Source organism: Heliconius melpomene, chromosome 1, assembly GCF_056956725.1.
Source record: "Heliconius melpomene rosina isolate 202511_hmr_F chromosome 1, ASM5695672v1, whole genome shotgun sequence".
NCBI lineage: Eukaryota > Metazoa > Arthropoda > Insecta > Lepidoptera > Nymphalidae > Heliconius > Heliconius melpomene.
Window position 1 is genome coordinate 17,413,861 of NC_140389.1, and position 20,312 is coordinate 17,434,172.

Consider the following 20,312-nt stretch of genomic DNA (forward strand, 5'->3'; position numbering starts at 1 on the left):
TACGAACACTGTAGCTTTGTTTGCAGACAATTGGTTCAACTTTTTTTTGTATTATTATGGTATAAATGTGTTTAAAATTATTTTACAATAAATTTTAGTCTACAAGACGTTAGTGCTTAGATTTTATAATATCTAATCATTCAAATACAAATTGTATGTGTATAATTAGGGTAAATAATCGCTCTGATATTTTTTTACTTTATATGTACTAAAAGAAATGTGTGTCTTACGTTGTGACAGACATCATAAACAATATTTTTCATGTATAGATGCGTAACGCTAAGTGGATGCCGATATACCCGTGTGTAGATACGCGGTAAGCGGGCGCGGACGACGCCAGCACTGGCAGTCGTAAGAGGGCCCTCGTGAGTCTACTAAATATGGAGAACGAGACAGACGCTCCGTTTGGTGTTACCTCCTCGAATTCTACGTAAGTGTTTATATTTTATTACGATTCTGTTTCTTAATTGGCGGGATCTCCCAAGCGGGGATCTTTCTTGGTTGATTATTGGCATTGTTTTTTTCCTAAGCATGCAGGACGCCGTCGTGCGACCAGAGCTGGTGACGGTTCCAGAACTAACGTACTACGACATGACCGGCGAGAAGTATTTACATATTTTTAATCACTACAAGTACCAAAGTACAAGACATTTCCAGTAAGCAATAGTTGAATATTTATTCATATTTTAAATAGCATCTATACAAATAATAATATCATTGAAGTGTGTCTGTTATTTAAAATTAACTGTGTTTTTCAGGTGCATTACGTTATTTACGCGACTCTGAAATAACAACAATACAAACGTTTATTTTTTTTGTACGTCTGTCTCTGTGTCTGTGTGTTATATTGTTTGTCCGTGCTGAACTCCAAACAACTGAATCGATTTTTATATTTCACTTTGCTAGGTTTAGTGCAAATCGGACTCACTCTACATAGGTTTCCGTACCAATTTCCGGATCATAGATCATCGGGAAGTAAAACTCATAAAAATTGACAAATTAAAATTTGCGGGCACGTGCACTCATTTTGTATATAATGAACAACAAATATAAATTTGTAATATAAAAAATTCTTACTTCGTGCCATATTTCACAACTGCAGGGCCACAGGAATGCTCAGCGATATGGGGTTTGATTACGCGATTACATATATAATGCAGAAAAATCAACGCATAAACGCTCGTTCATCTTTTTATTGCGTTGACTTAGAAGTGTTCTTGGGTCCCTGGACCTACATATGTACTTATTTGATATGGCGCTTGATACGTCCGCTTATGCTTGATCTCGAGATAAATGGCTTTAACATACTAACAGACGGACAACAAAGTGATCCTACAAGGGTTCCCTTTTTATCTTTTGACGTACGGAACCCTAAAAAGTAATGAGAGCATCCAGAAGATACTGTTTTTCTAGCAGATAAGAACAATCAAACAATTATAATCACCCGCCCTGCATAACCATACGTATAAATAATCATTTATATTTAACATTATTTTTAGATACAAGCGTCCTCCAGAGAGGACAGGGACCATAGAGGATGTTATAAGACTTAGTAAAGTATTCATGGACATGAACTATAAAGTGAAGACCTACCAAGACTTGGACCACAGCGGTATATTGGACACGGTTAAGAATAGCAAGTTTCTACTTTTCCATTGTTTTTATTTTAACACAAGTAACACCTCGCTTGTTCTGTTCATGTTCTTCTATTTCCACCTACGAGTATGATGCCAATTTTTATTTGTCAGAAACCCTCAACTTACACTAGCGATCCGAGCTTGATTTCTTCTGCTTTAACTTATTGTTATATTATGAGTGAAATCGGAACAAAACTCCATCCTCATAAACTTTCGTATTAGCAGGACATATATGTATTCGAAGAGTTGCGTTGGAGCTCACAACCATTGCTTCAAGTTACACCCACGCACGGCCCAGTGCGAGCCGGGGCTCGTCGCGAGTCGTCTATAGGTCTGGTCTATTTCTTTTATGAATTAAAGGCCTTATTGAATTGGTTACTAAGGAAATAGTTTGTGCGTAGTAGCAACATAATGAATATTTGGTGAATGTCAGTAAGTCGCGAGGATCACCAGACGACCGCGTGCTTGTGCTTCGCTTTCTTGAGTCACGGCGACCGCGGCGGAGAGCTGTACGCATCCGACAGGCCGTACGCCCTCTCGGACGTGACGGCGCTGCTGGAGCGCGGCGACGCCGGCCTCGTCGGCAAACCCAAGATGTTGTTCCTTCAGGTGTTATCTTTGGACTCATTTATATTATCATTAGGTATACACGCGTCGCTTCTGTAACAAGCATAATGTAACACGCAAACTTTAGAGCATGCTACTTATAACTAAAAAAAAATCAGCTTCACGCTGTATCCCGCACACAGCAGGGTAGTAGCTACTTATAACTTTTTGTAAATATTTAAATTGAGACCGTGCTGCGGCTGAGGTAGAAGGTGTGAATGTAAACGCAACGCTTATAGATTCTATTCCCACTTCAAGAAATGAAATATTTAATATTTACATTACCTCGCTCTATTAATGAGGCAATAGGCGGCGTTGAGTTTCCTACCAACTCGCTATGCCTCGAGAATTCGGCGGAAAATGTTGAACGGAAGTGTCTTAATGGAAACAGAGTGTCTCTACACTAGGGTTCCCTCTGCCTTCCCTGCTGTGTGCAGACTACAGAGTCGAGCTACAACATCGTCTGTGGTTATACCAACAGGCATGCCGAGGGGGGCGGATCGACGACGGCCGTAGAGTACAAATCGATGGCGGAGAGACATCTGTTATAATACCGACACAAGCCGACTTCCTGGTACTCTACTCTACTGTGGAAGGTAGGTAGGTCTTAGGATTTGTCTTTAAGAATTTTTGTTTTAAAGAAGTACTGTAATAGGTATAGTATGAATGTAAAAAGTAAATAGGTAATATGTATGTATGAGAAATAATTTAAATTCTACAAGAAATAAAGTTATTATTTCTTATCAAATCATATAGGTACATAAATCTGCCTCTATATCATGTCATCATTTATGTTTCTATTTCTTCGCTCTGGTGTCCAGGCAAAGCGCGGCGTTGAGCTCCGCCACTCAATGCGCAAAGCCTCCAAAATACCGCAGAAAGTGGGGAACGGATTGTCTTAACACTAGGTTCCTCTGTCTACCCTACTGTGTGCGGGATAAAGCGTGAAGCTGATTTTTTTTTAATTATTATTTTCAGAATACGTTGCCTACAGAAATAGTGAGGGTTCATTTTTGATTCAAGAGCTATGTAATGTGATAGAGGAGTATCACAAGGAGCTGGACATCCTCCACATCGCCACGGTGGTGCAGATGCGGGTGGCGTACTTCAAAAGCACCTTCGCTCCCAAGAAGTTGTCTATCCACAATAAAAAGCAAATGCCAGAAACTCGATACACCTTAACCAAGCTTTTTAAATTTATTTGAAACAGTCTGCATTACGGTTATACAAATGATAAATAAATATATAAATAAATTGTCTTATTGTTAATAATGATACACTAGCTTCCTCTGTACTCTACGTGGTTTTGGCTAACCGTGAAATAAGTTTTCAGCTCATTTAAAATAGAACCTCACCGTCTTGGAAATTAAAAAACCACCAAAAATACTTTTTTAGAACGTATAAATAATAAACGGGATTTAAATCCGCGCCTCTTGGAAACCGACCAAGCGATCTGACCACTGGCCATTCGTTATTATCAAGATACGTCGCAAATCTTATACGCTTATTACAATTTGTTTATCTTGTTAGCTTCTCTGTTCTACGTTTCTAAAAAAAAATTATCTTCCTTAAATATGGAAAATGATTATTAAGGTTGAAATTGAATGATGGCAGCTGAGCGCGGCGCGCACTATACAGTACTCCTGTCGCGTCAGACACCAACTATCTATCTCCGAATGTACATGAAAATACAGTCACGTCAATTAGTAATACACTTTTCTAAATATCATGTAAAACATGTTATAAAATAAAAAAAATATATAATTTAGTAGAAGGGAGTGTCAAACGTCCCGAAGTGCCTTCAATGTTCTGGTCTGGTCTATCTGTGATCCTCAACTCGTCTTCATGTGCTATCGTCGTCATGGCGCGTCATAGCCTGTGGGTGATTTTGTAGATGAGAAAGTTTTTCTTCTAAGCCACCAAAGTTGCAACGCCTAAAGAATTATTAAAGCAACATAATGTATAATTTGCAGATTGTGATGAAACTTTTACGAAATCCATTACATTAAATGTTTCATGTTATAGCGGATGGCTTGTAGAGACGTATGTTAGTATGTATGTAAGTACGCCACGTCCTATAATTATTATTGTAATTGTTTCTTATTTCCCTCGAATCCCGGCTCGTCCAGTTCAACCTGAGCTTATTCTTATTATTCTTACGTCACACTTTAAATAAGATACAAAGTACACCAATCAGTCGCTACATATAAGGGTTTTTAAATCACCATGGCGAGGGTTCCTAAGCGTGAGGTCCTTGCGGTCATGAATCACCCATGACCACAAGAACTTCACTGCGACAATGCTAAAATCGGGTCACATGCATACAAATAAGCGAGAGAGCCTATTACAATTTGCCACAGAAAATAATTAGGTGATAGCAATTCTTTCAACTTTCTTCAAAAACAACCCTAAAAGAATTTATACCTAAACTTCAACAGACGGCAATCATCGAAACCAAATAGCAAAACTTCAATCAGGAACACTCATACTTTGCCTGGAGCTGATGTGAATCAGATTATCAACTTATTTTCGCAAAATTTGAGTTCGAGCAGCCAGAAACGCTGATAAACCAAAAAGAATCCAGCCAATAGATAAATCAATATTTATGGTTACCTTAGAAAGTAGCTGGAAACAGTGGACTTTAGCTAACACAATATTGACCACATCCGAGGCCTGTAGTCCTTGTACAAGACAGGCGAAAAATGAAATGAAGGCTTCAAGTTGTGATATAATTTTTTTTATTTGGCGTTTTAACTCCTGTCAGCAAGCATCTAGGCGTGATTGTAATACCGATCTCCAAAACTTGTGTGGAACAACAACAACAAAACAACATGCGCACAAACATGAAACTAAAGACATTCATCAGACAATCAAATCATTAACTAAGACCGTATCTGTATCTGGCACGCCAGCACGTGGCCATTGATAACTCTGATGGTGAAATGGTGACTGAAACTTATTATTAAATATCGTTAATCTCTGTTTACAGATCCTCACTCGCGTAATATCGGTGCTACTTAGCCACGAGTCCATCCTCGAGAACTCCGCATTAAACGTTTGTTCTTCATCGTTCAACCATCCGGATCCAGATTTTTCCTTGCAACGCCATGTAGTTCAAGGGTGAATTGAAAGTCAGAGGCCATACGGTATATCTCAAGAGAACTCCTTGTGAGTGCACCCGCGTAGAATGGCACGCGGTCGGACTGTGTGGTGCACCACCCACAGTCACGCTTACACACACTTTAAAACGACGACCACGACCGCAGTGAAGAAGAAATGGTGAATATGGCTAAAATAGTGATGATAATCGTCAGATATTACTGCCCCATATAACTATTTATTTAAATGCATTATGTATGTATTAACTATTTCTTCGCTCTGGGTCAAAGCACGGAGTTGAGTACCGCCGGCGGAAAGTTTAAAACGCCTCATTCCGAAATCGAGTCGTAGGTATTGGCGATAAAGTTTTGTAGTATTAGGTACGTGTTTACGTTGTTGGTATGGATAAACATCGTGAAATGAAAAAAAATTCTACGTCCAAACTGTTGAGGTATCTTGATTCATTTATTTAGTTATTGGGTTTGAAATATTTTACCCTATACGCTGTTCCCGTAAAAGGAGCTGACGCTTCCACCTGTACCTATATGTACAAGAAAACAGAATGGGGCAGGTGAATTAGGATATATTTATTTGTACCTAATATTCATTAATAATCATGTGAGGAAGTATATGAGTTCTGTCTTAAGTTAGTCCAGCGCGAGGGGGCGCAGCGCATGCCGCCTGGACCGCGCGCGTTTTTCGGTCACGAGGCAGCCCACGGCGAGCGCGACGTGCGCGGGCCCGGCGCAGTGCGCGCGCCTCACGCCGGCGCTGCGTAGGCGCGCGTCCACGTGCACGGTCGCGAAGGCGGCGTGCTCGCGCACCTCCACGCGCACCGCGCCCGCCACACCGCGCGCGCCGCACAGCAGCGCCTGCGACACGCACGTACCGTTACTGACGTACCCCCTCGACGTAACCTAACATCGCAACTCGCATACAACCTGGTCTATGAGGCCGGAGCACTGGTTGTGAGGAATTGTGAAACTCGACTCTTTCGTCGGCTCGTAGTCGGCGACAGCTTTACTTGAAACAATGTATAAAGCATTACGGACAGTCATCTTACTTAATGTGATCGGTATACTGAGGCCTCTGGTTTATTGTCTACTCATACATCAACACAACTCTCCTCTACTCACCTTTTTCAACCACGGTCTTGAACGGGAAGTCATTTTGTAATTGGGACATTGATATAACTGAGAACATAACGCAAAGCCATAACGTACACGTCGTCATGTTCCGTTCTCTCCGCACGTCGCTGCACTCTCCGCCGCGCGCCGGCGGACTCTATCTGCTTTGGAGCCAATTAATACGATAAGCGTCCGTCACTAGTAATGCCTATTAAAATAAAAGCAATATTAATGAGGAAAGCAGATCTAAATCGTTAGATGCGGCTTAATTAGTTGAAATACACACAATAAAAAATACCAAGGTTTAGGATCGGGATCGGCGTTTACGCAAGAACCTACCTTAATACCTAATAACTAAATATTTTTCTTGAAATTATTCAATTTTAAAATATTATTTATTCAACTACACTATTAATAAGCACTTTTAAATTGTCGAATGAACATTTTATTAAAGGAAGAGCTACCAGCGGGTCTCAACTCAACAGTTGCTCTTTTCAAAATCAATGGTACAATCACAATCTATTACATTAGTTGGCAGCTATCCTGCATTACATTCAATAGACATTAATTATTATTATTAATTATTATAAATAATAAATTATTATTAATTATTATAAATTAATTATTATAAATATTCTTAAACGATGAAATGAAAATGAAAAAAAAAATACAACACAATATGGGCGCAAAATCAAATAAATTCGCAAAATATTTGAATTACTTAACGAGGCCGTCGTCGTGGCGCAGTGGCACAAGCGTGTGACTTTAAACACGACGGTTGTGGGTTCAAGCAATTACAAACGCACAAGCAATTTTTAAAAACGATTTTATTAATAAATATATAAAAAGACTTGTCCTCACTGACTGAGGTAAGACGCACGCACAGCCGTAACCGCTATGCGTAGAACCGTGAAATTTGGACAGATGTTTACTTTCGTAATCTGGACATCCACTAAGAAGGGATTTTGAAAAATTTTAACCCTAAAGGGGTGAAATAGGGGTTGAAAGTTAGTATGGAAAAAAAAAAATCGGCACCGATTCTTATAAAATTTGAAATTCAGACTTAAAAGTATTTAATTGAACACGTGTTTCATGGTTTTCTAGAGTTTTTTCCATAAGGGTGCAAATAAGGGGTTGAAAATTTGCATGGACAAATTCTTAAGTCGCCACCGATTTTTATAAAATTTGAAATTTAGACTTTTAAAAATATTTAATTGAACACGTGTTTCATGGTTTTCTAGAATCCACCCCCTAAGGGTGCAAATAAGGGGTTGGAAGTTTGTTTGGAAAAATCTTTAAAACGCCACCGATTTTTATAAAATTTGAAATTTAGACTGTTAAAAATATTTCATTGAACACATGTTCCATGGTTTATTAGAATTCACCCCTAAATACGTAAGCGAAGCTGCGCGCGTCCGCTAGTTAATAATAAAATGTTTTACACGTATGTACCTAACATTAATATTCCATTTCCAAAAATAATATTACTAACTATACCAGCTGCCCCGCGCCGCTTCGTTCGGTTTTTTTTTACAACATATTTTTTTTATGTTTTAATTTATAGATTAAATGCTTAAAAATTACAAATCAATTATCTTCTAAAAACTACATAAAACGCGTAGTATTGATTATTTCAAAGTATTTGGTGACTTGTGTTCCTCATCGCGGTGTAACTGAAGCTCCATCAAGGCGACGTGCAGGCGCTCCAGGTCCAGCTGCTGCAGACGCACCTCGCGCTGCAACTCCTGCAGTGAGAGCGAAATCGCTAGCCACTGCGACTGCTCATCTAACTCCTTCGATAACATTTCGCTGCTTTAATTCAAAACTACCATAAATAAAAGAAGATATCTTTTGCAAAAATACAACCGTAATCGGTGATCTTTCATAGGTTTATATTTAGAAAAGACAATGATTTCGTAGTTGAAGGAACCAAACGGCCGATACATCATCTAAAGTTCATTTTTGGGACTCAATAATTTTCTACACAAAACAAACATATTTCCGCATAATTGAGTTTTGAATAAAGGATTCGTTCGTCAAAACATCCATTCATTTTCTACTTTATTTCATTAATCAAAACAAAATGATGAGATAATGTGCTACTTTGCACTTCCGTTATCTATATATATAAAATCGAAAAGTCACTCACTCATCACGAAATTTTAGAAACTACATGTGCTAGGAATCTCAAATTTTCATATCAGTTACTTATAGGACGTAGGTGCTCGCTATGATAGGAATTTGTAACATTCGACTTCTAAGGGGTTGTTTTTGGGGTTGAAAGTTTGTATGAAACTTCGTTACTACAAATGCTAGGAGTCTCAAATTTTGCATGAACGTCACTTATAGGGCGTAGGTACTCATAGAGACAGAAATTAATAATAACGTAGTTCACGCAGGCGAAGCCGCGGGCGGGCCGCTAGTTTAGTATAAAATGCGATATTTCGAAATACTTAATTTTGAATATATAATTACATAATAAACTGGTTTAATTTTTAATTAGAAATAGGAGAGTTGTTATAAAATAAGACATGCTATGATTTTTTTATATACTATTTATGCAAATAACTATTGTATAAAAGTTAGTAATTTTTAAAATTACTTTTTAACACCTTATAAATTCGATTCTAAAAACGACACAGTGGAATTAATATTTTTTTTCAGTTCCAGAAGCGAACATCTGAAGCGATGCGATCGTGATAAGAAAGTAGAATTAGATAAGACAACTAAGTGACTTGGATTCGGATAAAATGTTTGTTAAAAATTAAACAGTGTCAAGACTGTTAGGGTGACGGGTGTAAGTTCGATTTCCATTCTGGGGAAGGAAATGATTTAATATTTTCATTTACTCGCTGTGGTGACAACGAAGCGAAACGTGGCTTCACTCAACATGCAAGGCCTCGCAAATCGGCGGAAAGTAGGGAGTGGAAGTGTTGTAATGGAAACAGCGAGCTAATCGACGTCGATGAAAGAGAAGTATGAAAAAACTTTGAGACAAGAATACCGGTGATTGGGAGCCTAAAGTCAAAATATCAATACACTCGTATTGGCTCTCTCAAAATGTTGTTTTTGAGATCTCAGAAGTATTTCTACTTAGGTACCTTTAAAATTCTATTGTAATTAGTAAGTTTATTGTATAGTGATATTAAAAAAATTATGCATAAAACTTTGTTTCTAAGTTAAAGTGTGAATTATTAAATATATAAAATTGACGATATATTTATTTTTATTGACGACTAGTGACCCTCCGACGTCTTCGCTCGCTTGATCTACATGATTATTAATTTAATAAACAGAATTGTCTTGCAGTCAAATGTGTTGATGTCAAAGAATAATTTAATTTACTCGTTCAGAAACAGCCTTAAATTTTAAATTATAGATTTGGGTAAGGATTAATAATATTATTTGTAAAATAACTGTAATGATTACAAAAAATACCCAAATCGAATCGAATAATCCAATATCGAAATCAAATCCAAAATAATTAATCGAATAAATGAATCGAATATCGAATCGAAAATAATTAATTGAGAACCTCCTCCTTGTTTTAAAAGTCGGTTTAAAATACAGATTAATTACAAACAAAATATACAGATTTATTAAAAGTATAGATATGGATTGCTATATATTTGCAGAATGAACTCATGCTCAATTTTTTTTAATGAACCGATTTTGAAGAAACAAACTAGATGTTAAGTTGGGTTAAAACAAAGAAATTGGTGAAAGTTTTACGTAAATCGGTTCAGTACTTTCAGAGATTAGCATGGCCATACATACAGACAGACAGACAGGCAGACAGACAGACATACAGACAGACAGACAAGAAATTAAAAATATATATTTTTGCTTTCTATTATTCTTTTTGAGTGCCCTTCTATCCATTTCAGCCAACAATACTAAATGTACAGACCAAATATTTTTACTGTTTTATTAGGTATATATAGAGATTTGAGGAAAAGTATGATTTCATAGCAAGGCAGAGGGAACCTAAGGTTAAGACACTGCATTTCTTACTTTTCGCCAAATTTTTTGAGGCATTGCTTGTTGAGTGGCGAAATTCAACGCCGTACTTTTTGCCTTGGCGCCAGAGCGCAGAAATGAAAATATTAAGAAATAATAATTTATTCTCGCGAGTGGGAATCGAATCCACAACCGTCGCGTTACAGTCACCCAGTCCCTTCTGTCGCCATGACGGCCTAAATCTTTAAAAATAAATATTTAATTTCTAAAATGTTGTTTTTCTACTTTACAATCGAGCCGTCGCTTTATTACCTTACCTTCAACTCTTTATTTGTCGCCTGTCGATTTACTTCAAAAATGATGATAAGCGATCCTAGAGCAAAAATGATTGCTTCACCTGAACGACAAACAGAGAATATTGTAAATTTTATTGTTATGGTACTTTTTCCAAATACAGTAGAAACTCGATTAACAGGACTAATTGTTGTCGTTAGTCGTTCAGATAATCGAAAATGGTGGTTTTGTGCATATGTAGCACAAGATTGTTATATGTCTATTAAAAGCAACAAGTACATATCAACAAAAATCAACGTTTTCCAACTATTATCACACAATTATTTACATTTTCCAACATACTCGTACGATTTATACATATATAAATTATGTATGCACTAGTGGCCCGCTCGCGGCTTCGCCCGCTTGAACTACATCATTGTTGTTGTTCTTTATTTATGGCGTTCCGAGCGTGCCAGTAGCACTAATTTTTTCGCCAATGTCATGTTGAATGAAAAACACACTAAGGAGAATGTACGAAAAAAAAGACAATATTACGCTATAGGAGAATGCACGTTAAAAAGAGATCCAGCTAAAATACTGCCTTCACCTATAAGATAAAAATATATACATACACATACATAGCTTCACGCTTCATCCCCAGCGGGGTAATCAGAAAGAACGGAGCGCCAAACGCTACGGTCTCTACATACCTCTTTCTCCTAGTCCATTGTCATCAACCCCTTCATATATGCCCTCCAGGGGATCCTCGTCCTTTTTACGTGACCTTCCCCCAGTATCTTTGATACTGTGTTTTCGAAGGTCAACCGAGGTCTCCCCTTACCTCTCTTACCGCTCACTTTTCCATCTTTTTTTGCCATTCTTTCATCACTTATTTGATCAACATCTCATCATTCGTTCTCAAACCAGCTGAGCACGTTCTTCTTCATTCTGTGTATCTCTTCATTGCGGATTCGATCAGCTAAGCTAACTCCGCATATCCTACGAAGAGATCGCATCTCCACGGCATTCATCTTTCTTTCATTCTTTTTCTGTAATACCCATGTTTCGCTGCCGTATAACAACGTCGGTACCAACACTGCTTTATGTGCGGCCAAACGCGCAGCTATGCTGACGTCTCGCCGTCTCATCAATGCAACTAAGACTCTGTTAACCCAGCTATCGGCACTCGGCACCCAGCTATCGGCATCGGCACGAGATGGATGTGGAAAGGAGTGCCTTTCCACATCCATCTCGTACCTTCCACCTCTACTGAACATACTTCCCAAGTACACCACCTCATTCACTTGTTCTAATATCTTACCATTCACACTGACATTGCATTCCGTCCTCTCTTCATTTCTCTCAAATACCAGAACCTTTGTCTTACTCGCATTCAGGCTGAGACCATTATTTTCACACCCTTCTTTCAGGGTGGTGACCAATGCCTGCAACTCGCATTCTGATGATGCAATGATCACTGCATCATCTGCGTAAAGCAGGCTATTCACGTTCAAGTCACCTACTTTCACTTCTATATCACTCCTTGGAGACAGCTATCCAAATACAAATTAGACAACCAAGCTGACATGGCGCAACCTTGTTTAACACCCAATTGATGTTATAGCGGTCAATATGTGAGATCGCTCTTTAATATTATTTAATATTTATTTTACACTACTGGAGTAAAATTAAAGATGCAAATATTGTGGAGAAATCGTCCAAATTTATTTAACGTTATATGAAGAGAAAATAATTTAACACTCACAGAAGGAAATAAGAAATTTAAATAAATACCAAAAGAAAATATAAGCTAAACTAGCACGTAATAGCAAGAAGTTAAAGTTGAAAATTGAATGCAAGCTAAGAGAGCATAAGAGAGCGAGAGATACACAAGTGAGCGATTCTAACCGACTCTTTAAACGTGGCGATCCTCGCTAGCAGCCTACGACACGCATAGCAAAAAACTCGGAACAGGTTTTACAATTTAAATGCGTTGCGTGCGGATGATTCTAGTAAATATAATAATATTAATGTTGAATATGAAATGTTCCCTACAATGTCAAACCAAGGCGACATGCCAGCTCCTACTCACACGAAGGCTGAGTAATCTCTGTAAAGAGACCTTACACCCTGCAGCAAGGGTCCGTTCACATTGTACCGGGGTAGCATCTCACATAATTTGGCTCTTACAACTCTGTCAAATGCCTTTTCCAAGTCCACAAAAGCACAGATAACTTTTTGGTTAACAGCCAAAAATTTTTCCGTGATCATGCGGAGGGAAAAGATCCATACACCCTCTTCTAGGACTAAAGCGTCCTTGGGCCTCCCACAACAGCCTTTCGGATCTCTCTTGCATTTTTCTCGCTAGAATTTTAGCATAAACTTTACTACCTAAGGTAATCAAACTGATAGCCCTATGGCTTGCGCAATCTATCTGTGAACCTTTCCATTTATACAAAGGCATGATGACTGCATTTCGCCAATCGTCTAGGACCTCACCTGATTTCCAGCATAAATTGCACAAAAACCAGAACAAGTCCAGACGCGTGGCCCACTATATTTTATCATCTCGGCAGTAACTCCATCCGCTTCCGCTGACTTACATTTCAGGTTTTGTATTGCACTCTCAACTTCTTTTATACTGATGTCGCCATCAGCTACATCCAGAGTCAGCATTTCACTGTTACATGAGACTGAGGCGTCATCATATTCATACATCTCCTTATAAAATTCCCCCCGTCTACTATTCTTTTTAAGTGATTATTCGTTATCCATTTCAGTCAAAAATACTAAATGTACAGACAATTTTTTTTATTGTTTTATTATAATATAGATAAGTATATAGATATATTAAGTAATATAGATTTACGTAAGTAGGTACATATATTTTTTTATTATTTTATTGTAGTAGGTTGTATAAAATAAAAAATAATAGTCCGGATAATCGCGAATCCGTTTAACTGAGGGCCGGATAATCGAGTTTCTACTGTATATTTAAAAGCAAGACTGATAGACTTGTTTTACAATATGATACGAACAGCACTGACCCAGGAGGTTCCCCCCGAGCTCGATGGCCGCGCCGGGCGGCAGCGGCGGCGGGCGAGAGCGCGCGGGCAGGCGCACGCCCGCCAGCCGGAGCGACAGCGCGCGCGCGCTCCACTCACACGCGCTGAACGCCGTTGCGATCTTCACGCACGCCGCCGCCCCGACGCGGGGATTCGATATTGCGAAGCTCTGGACAAACAAACATATACATCGAGTAGATCGTCAAAATCGCACAAAATAGGAAATATATAAAAAATCTGTTGAAATATAAAATGACGAACGAAGAGCTTTCGCTTTAAACGCAAAGAGATTATGTGGCATCACTCAACGTAGCAGAGTCAAAGACTCACTAAACAAAATCTCCACGTTCAGCAAGTTTAAAAGAGATAATGAACTTTAATCCGCGTCGCAAGCGGAGAGCTGAGCTGTCGCGCGAGCAGCGTCGCCAGGCGGAACATCGGGAACTGATCCACAACCATACCACTTTACGTCTCTCTATTCATGACATGACCTTGGAGCGTCCTATGTGGCGTCGTATAACTTATGTCACACAGGATACGAAAAAACCACGCCGCACACTTTTGTCTAGATGGAGACATATGCCATTGCAATGTCAATTGTCATACATTAGAAAGACGCTTCATTTATATGAAAAATAATAAAAACTATTTTAATAAGTTTACTCCTTTTTTTAATTTATTTTGGTAATAGAAATATCTTTTTGAAAATCTTTCTATTATATAAAAATACTAGCGACCCCCTTGCGGCTTCGCCCGCTTTTACTACTGGATTATTCATATAATGTATGTTTGCAAAGCACTTAAGATAATGTGAAAATTAATTAAACTCTAATGCAACCCGCATTTTCGTAGTTTCAATAAGATTTTCCAATTGTTTTACACAGCAAGGATTTTTTAGTAGGTACCGTAATTTTAAATCTGTCTAAAATCTTCTTTGTAAATCTTTTCAAGTACTTATTAAAATATATTTAAATGACTATTTTTAAACGGAAGAAATTATAAACAAAAACCTACCTACTAATAACTACTACAAAAAATATGAAACCAAATATATCGCGCTGAAATAATACATTTAACTCCAATTATCCAATACGTGCAAACGCATCTAAATCTTCGTTGCTATAGAGGCAGGTGGGTTTTTTTTTCGAGCTTGTGGTTAATGCTGAAGAGGGTATTCTGTCCCTGATGAAAAGCAAGCACTACGTGGCCACCTGTGAGGAAAGTTAAATAGAATGCATCGGCCGGGAATCGAACCCGGGCCGCCCGCGTGGCAGGCGAGCATTCTACCACTGAACCACCGATGCGTGTAAGGCAGGCGGACGCGCTTGTATAATAAGCAAAACGTCGCAGGGCGCGTTTCGCAGCAAGGATTTTTTGATATTGTAACAACTTCTAAAGTACTTATTAAAATGAAAAACAGTAAAAGACAGTTTTGATCTACATAAAATGGCCAACGTAACTAATATACTTATTTATATGCTGAGAGTAAGGGATAAGTAAAACCGGACTCGATACAGCTGATGTGTGAACAGCGTGATGAGTTAACAATTAAATGCGTTTTTCTCTAAAACTATTCGCAATTTCGAAATAGCGTAAAAAGCAAATTTTATCTTAGTTTAACGTAGAAATTTAATGAAGTATTTTAAAGGATAAGGATTAATATAATTATGGAAAAATATCCCTCACAATAAAAAATATATTGAAATTACAATTTTTAGACAGAAATATGATCACTACGCGTTATTTTTAAAAGATACGAATATGCCATTGCGGACTTTTTTGTAGATCTCATTAAGAGGAACAATACTCCAGTACATTATTTTCATATAGTACTTACCATTAAAGCAGCGCATGCGTGAAAGTGTCTCAACGGGTAGGACTTTATATACATTTATCGTATTTATGTTAATTTACATAAGAATGTACAAATAATAAACTATATATAAACCTTCCCTGAGAAACACTCGACCTAATGGTGAAAACCGCATCAAAATCCGTTGGGTGGTTTAGAAGAAGAAGAGTTAGAAAGTTCAGACAGACACGAAAAGCGACTTTGTTTTATAAGATATAGGATTACATAAGAATGTACAAATAATAAACTATATATAAACCTTCCCTGAGAAACACTCGACCTAATGGTGAAAACCGCATCAAAATCCGTTGGGTGGTTTAGAAGAAGAAGAGTTAGAAAGTTCAGACAGACACGAAAAGCGACTTTGTTTTATAAGATATAGGATAGGATAGGATAGGACGTTGCGTCGTCGCGGTATACTTTTATAAAGTACATAAATGTCTAATTACAACATTTAAGCTTCGATCAATTAAGTATACCCTACATGAAGGATTAGTCTAAAAAACGGGCCGAGAAATACGAGCACAAAAAATTATGTGTTCTTATTCGATTTTAGTATAGTCCAACCGCAGCTAACGAGCGGACGTGCCAAAATGCGTGTGCTTTATAAAATCAGTATCAAACAATTAAATACAAATATTTCAATATTTGCGACTACGAATATTGGTTGGTCTGGACTTAAACATGCATGGAGTGGATGCATTAATTAGAGTAGTTAGATATCATACATGATAGATAAGATTTTTTAACCCTTACCCCTGGTATCGTGAATTTCACAAACGTAACTGGTATCGTGGGGGCCGCGCAGCACGTGCACATCTAAGTCCTGGTAAGTGATACAGCATCCAACGTCTGGCACCGGCCGCGAATAGCGACGTAATGAGTAATGAGAATACTAGAAAAAAGCAGCTGCCCACGATGCTTAGTTTGGTAGAAAATATAGAAAAAGTCACGCGTGGGGGCCGTGGGGTTGACAATTTTTGTAAATTTACTAAAACTAAAAGATTATTTTTAATAAATTTACTAATCTTGCCAACATATTGCCAATAAAGCGTAAGCGACTCGAAGCATTTTTTTTGATTAATTTGAACCAATGTCATAATAATTTATGATAGTAAAGGACAGTCCATTAAAGACAATTTCAAATCAAAATCAAAAGGACTCTGTGATCCACTCTGTTAGAAGCTGTTCGAAAGTCTCATTGTCATCTCGCAATAATGATAATTATTGCTTAAATTAAATTATTAATATTTTTATGGTAGCCACAATGATTCAAATCTTCTAAGATGTTTTAAAATGCCGTGTTATACAAACTTATTATATAAAATAAACTTTTTTCTTAACTTCTTTATTTTTTTCTTTTAAATACAATTTCTCTCATAAATCAATCATATTTCAAAAGATCTAATCAAAATATATGTATATATGATATATTCTACAAATTTATTATTTATATACAAACATGGATATAGCTTATACGTATACAAAGAGACGTTGCGATTTTGGTCGACAGCCTTTGTTCTGCGAGCAGGGTCCCGAGCTGTGCGACAGCATCGCCTGCAACCCCGCCGAACAGAAGCTGTACATACTGCGCAACCCCGTGCACCAGCCCACGCAGAACACGCCCAATTTCTCTAAACACAAAGTCAATACGATTCGGTAAGATATTTAACTTTACTTTCAATTGCTTCCAACCTTCGTCTTGTAATTAATCGTATATTAACAACAATTTAGAGCTGAATATACGACCACTGGTGCTAATCACGCAGAGGGCGGGTGGCCCAAAGACGTGAACGTCGTAGACCCCGAAGCGACACAGCGCTACCGGAGGAAGATTGAAAAAGATGACAACTACATCCACTGCGTGATGACTCTCGCTTCGGTAAGAAGGGCACAGTTATATTATGTTTATATGATGTAAGCAAAAGTAACGGCAATGTGTACGGTATTTTTATTAATTTAGGATATGGAGCACTATGTTCAGCAAAATAATGCGACTGACATGTATCGTACTTACTACGCAGAAATGTCGTCCCTTCCGCCCGTCGAGAAGAGCAGCTGCCGCACTGTGAATGTCTATCGTGACACAGCTAGCGGCGGCGGACGCCCTATCAGCTCCATATGCTGGGAGCCCGAAGGAGGGCACAGCTTCGCGGTGACTTATGTTGACGTTGACTTTAATCACAACCCGCGAGCTCCAATCGATTCTTATATATGGGACTTAGAAAACGCCAATTACCCTGAAGTTGTCTTAACTCCGCCGGCGGCGGCTTTGTTGGACCTGCAGTTCAATCCTCGAGATCATAACACGCTAATAGGTGGGCTGATGAATGGGCAAGTGGGCGTGTGGGACCGACGACGAGGTGGACCGCCCACAGTGACCTGCGCGCCACATGTAGCACATAGAGAACTAGTGCGAAATGTATTGTATATTAATTCCAAGTCAGGACAAGAATTTTTTTCGGGAGGTCCCGACGGCGCCTGTAAATGGTGGGATATCCGCAACATGAGTGAACCAACAGATGAAATGATTATGGACGTTGTAAAATCATCTTTCGACGTCCAAAGCATGGCAACGTCGAATGGAATTAGCGTTCTCGAGTATGAATCTACAATACCCACACGGTTTATGACTGGTACTGAAAATGGACTAGTGATTGCAGGGAATCGTAAAGGCAAAACTCCCATGGAAAAGTTGCCAGCAAAGGTACATATTATGCCAAATCTCAAAATATTTGTTTATTTTATAAGATATCAAAAGTACAAGTACATTTTGTATTTCAGTATGAAGCACATCTCGGTCCAGTATGGTCATTGGAACGTAATCCTGGCTTTTTGAAGAATTTCCTTACCGTGGGTGATTGGACAGTTCGCATATGGAGTGAAGATTGTCGAGAGTCTGCAGTGGTTTGGTCTCCATCACTTCGCCATAAAATTACCGCTGCTACTTGGAGCCCGTCGCGGTAGTATAATGACGAAGCGCATTCATTATAAACCATGCATTTATGATATAATTTCAATTTATGGTTATATTCCTACAGCTTGTCACTTATGCTAGTGACGCAATGGAACGGAGTGCTCGCCACGTGGGACCTGCTGCGGCGCCAGCACGAGCCCGTGCTGACCATGCAGGTGTGCGAGGAGCCGCTGCTGCGCGCGCGCTTCCACGACGGGGTGATTGTGCCACCAATACAATATTAATTACAATATGCTATTTCCTTAAGTAATCGTGATGTAATTAGTTGTGTTACGATAAAATAAATGTACCTATGCAACAGGGCCAATTCGCCGCGTGCGGAAGTCGCAAGGGTAACATCTATATGATCGAGCTGTCGCAAAATATGATCCGATCCGACAAAAATGATAAAGGTCTCCTTACTGCGGTTAGTGCTTGAGTGACTTAACTATGTAAGTCCGCTTATAATATCACTATATATCATCAGCTGTTCATCATTAAATGTTGAAGCTCTTTTTGAATAATGAACCTATTACACATTAAGTTACTACTGACATTTTTTAGTTTCCCGCATACATAAGGGTAGACAGAGGGAACCTTGAAACCTAGTGTTGAGATTACCAAATTAAGACTCTCCTGTTTCCCATTTACCTTCGAATCCTGGATGCACTGCGTGTTGTGGTAGTGGGACTCAACGCCGTGTTTCGTTATCAGAACGAGAAAATGACAACACTAAATATTACATTACCCTGAGTGGGAAATGAACCCACAACCGTCGCTACAGTCGCACCTCAAACTGCTTTCATGCACTCAGATATTCGAGCGCGAGAGCAAGCGCGAGCGTATATTGGAGGCGCGCATGCGCGAGTTCCGGCTGAAGCTGAGGACGGCGGGCGAGGGCAGCCCCGTGGCCTCAGACACAGAGGTCACCGGCGACCGCGACCTCTCCGACGCCGCCACCGAGTACCTGCAACTCGTCAAGAAGGAGCTCGCCGCCATGTAGCCTGCACGGAGAGGCCATATAGATAGATATATACATAATAATATGTCGGCTATAAGTTTTGGAAGATATATAAATAATTAAAATCATGTAGCTATATTAATTGTTATACCAAAATATGCTTCTTATTGAAAATGCTATTTGTAATAATATTATACATACTTATACTACGAGTATAACATTGTAACTTATATATATAATATTGTAACTTGTATGGTTCTCATCACGCTCAGATGTACCTTGTTCGTGTTATTAGGATAATCATGTTATTATGAAAATAAAAAGCTGATATATTTATGATTTGTTGGATTTTTAAATGTTCTTTACGCCTTAAGGCATTCTTACGAATACTTAAGTTATATTGGTAAAATATTACCAAATTAAAAATAAAATACTACCATGGAGTGCTAGCTCCAGCTAGCTAGGTTGAGCTACACGCTACTTATTAATCACGTATCATTTGTATATCTAACAAAAATGAAAATAAAAAAACTTAAAGCAATTTCAATTTTTTTTTGTTGAAATGGTAAAAATAAAAAGCCCTAAAATCAATCCGGCACACCATTAGCAAATCGATTCACCAAAGTGATGTTACAATTTACTTCGTTGACAGTTGGCTTACCATTCTATACTATAAGTATAGTATATAACCCTATGAGATGACGCTGGCGGTTGACGCCTCGGTGTCGGTGACAGCGCGCGGCAAGCTCTCCGGAGCGCTATTCGGATTTGTA

At 38.6% G+C, this 20,312-nt stretch overlaps 4 protein-coding genes across 4 annotated transcripts; 2 read left to right on the top strand and 2 right to left on the bottom strand.

The window, feature by feature from the left end:
- Positions 1-9: 9 nt before the first annotated feature.
- On the top strand, positions 10-3,502 carry LOC146541827 (caspase drICE-like). Its single transcript, XM_085194509.1, has 7 exons — positions 10-170; positions 270-430; positions 531-656; positions 1,500-1,636; positions 2,071-2,246; positions 2,725-2,839; positions 3,222-3,502. The coding sequence occupies exons 2-7, from the start codon at positions 381-383 to the stop codon at positions 3,446-3,448; spliced, it is 831 nt and encodes a 276-aa protein (XP_085050635.1). The 5' UTR covers positions 10-170; positions 270-380; the 3' UTR covers positions 3,449-3,502.
- Positions 3,503-5,859: 2,357 nt separating this feature from the next.
- LOC146541828 (uncharacterized) lies at positions 5,860-7,071 on the bottom strand. Its single transcript, XM_085194462.1, has 2 exons — positions 6,284-7,071; positions 5,860-6,214 (listed from the first exon to the last, which is right to left on the bottom strand). Exons 1-2 carry the CDS (start codon positions 6,398-6,400, stop codon positions 5,990-5,992), a joined length of 342 nt encoding a protein of 113 aa, XP_085050588.1. The 5' UTR covers positions 6,401-7,071; the 3' UTR covers positions 5,860-5,989.
- Positions 7,072-7,092: 21 nt separating this feature from the next.
- Positions 7,093-16,486, bottom strand: LOC146541829 (putative OPA3-like protein CG13603). Its single transcript, XM_085194436.1, has 4 exons — positions 16,379-16,486; positions 13,753-13,939; positions 10,747-10,826; positions 7,093-8,262 (listed from the first exon to the last, which is right to left on the bottom strand). The coding sequence occupies exons 1-4, from the start codon at positions 16,439-16,441 to the stop codon at positions 8,098-8,100; spliced, it is 495 nt and encodes a 164-aa protein (XP_085050562.1). The 5' UTR covers positions 16,442-16,486; the 3' UTR covers positions 7,093-8,097.
- A 497-nt stretch (positions 16,487-16,983) lies between these two features.
- On the top strand, positions 16,984-20,125 carry LOC146541830 (dynein axonemal intermediate chain 2-like). Its single transcript, XM_085194496.1, has 7 exons — positions 16,984-17,281; positions 17,357-17,504; positions 17,586-18,329; positions 18,407-18,585; positions 18,664-18,796; positions 18,901-19,005; positions 19,393-20,125. The coding sequence occupies exons 1-7, from the start codon at positions 17,085-17,087 to the stop codon at positions 19,579-19,581; spliced, it is 1,695 nt and encodes a 564-aa protein (XP_085050622.1). The 5' UTR covers positions 16,984-17,084; the 3' UTR covers positions 19,582-20,125.
- The last annotated feature ends 187 nt before the right edge of the window (positions 20,126-20,312 follow it).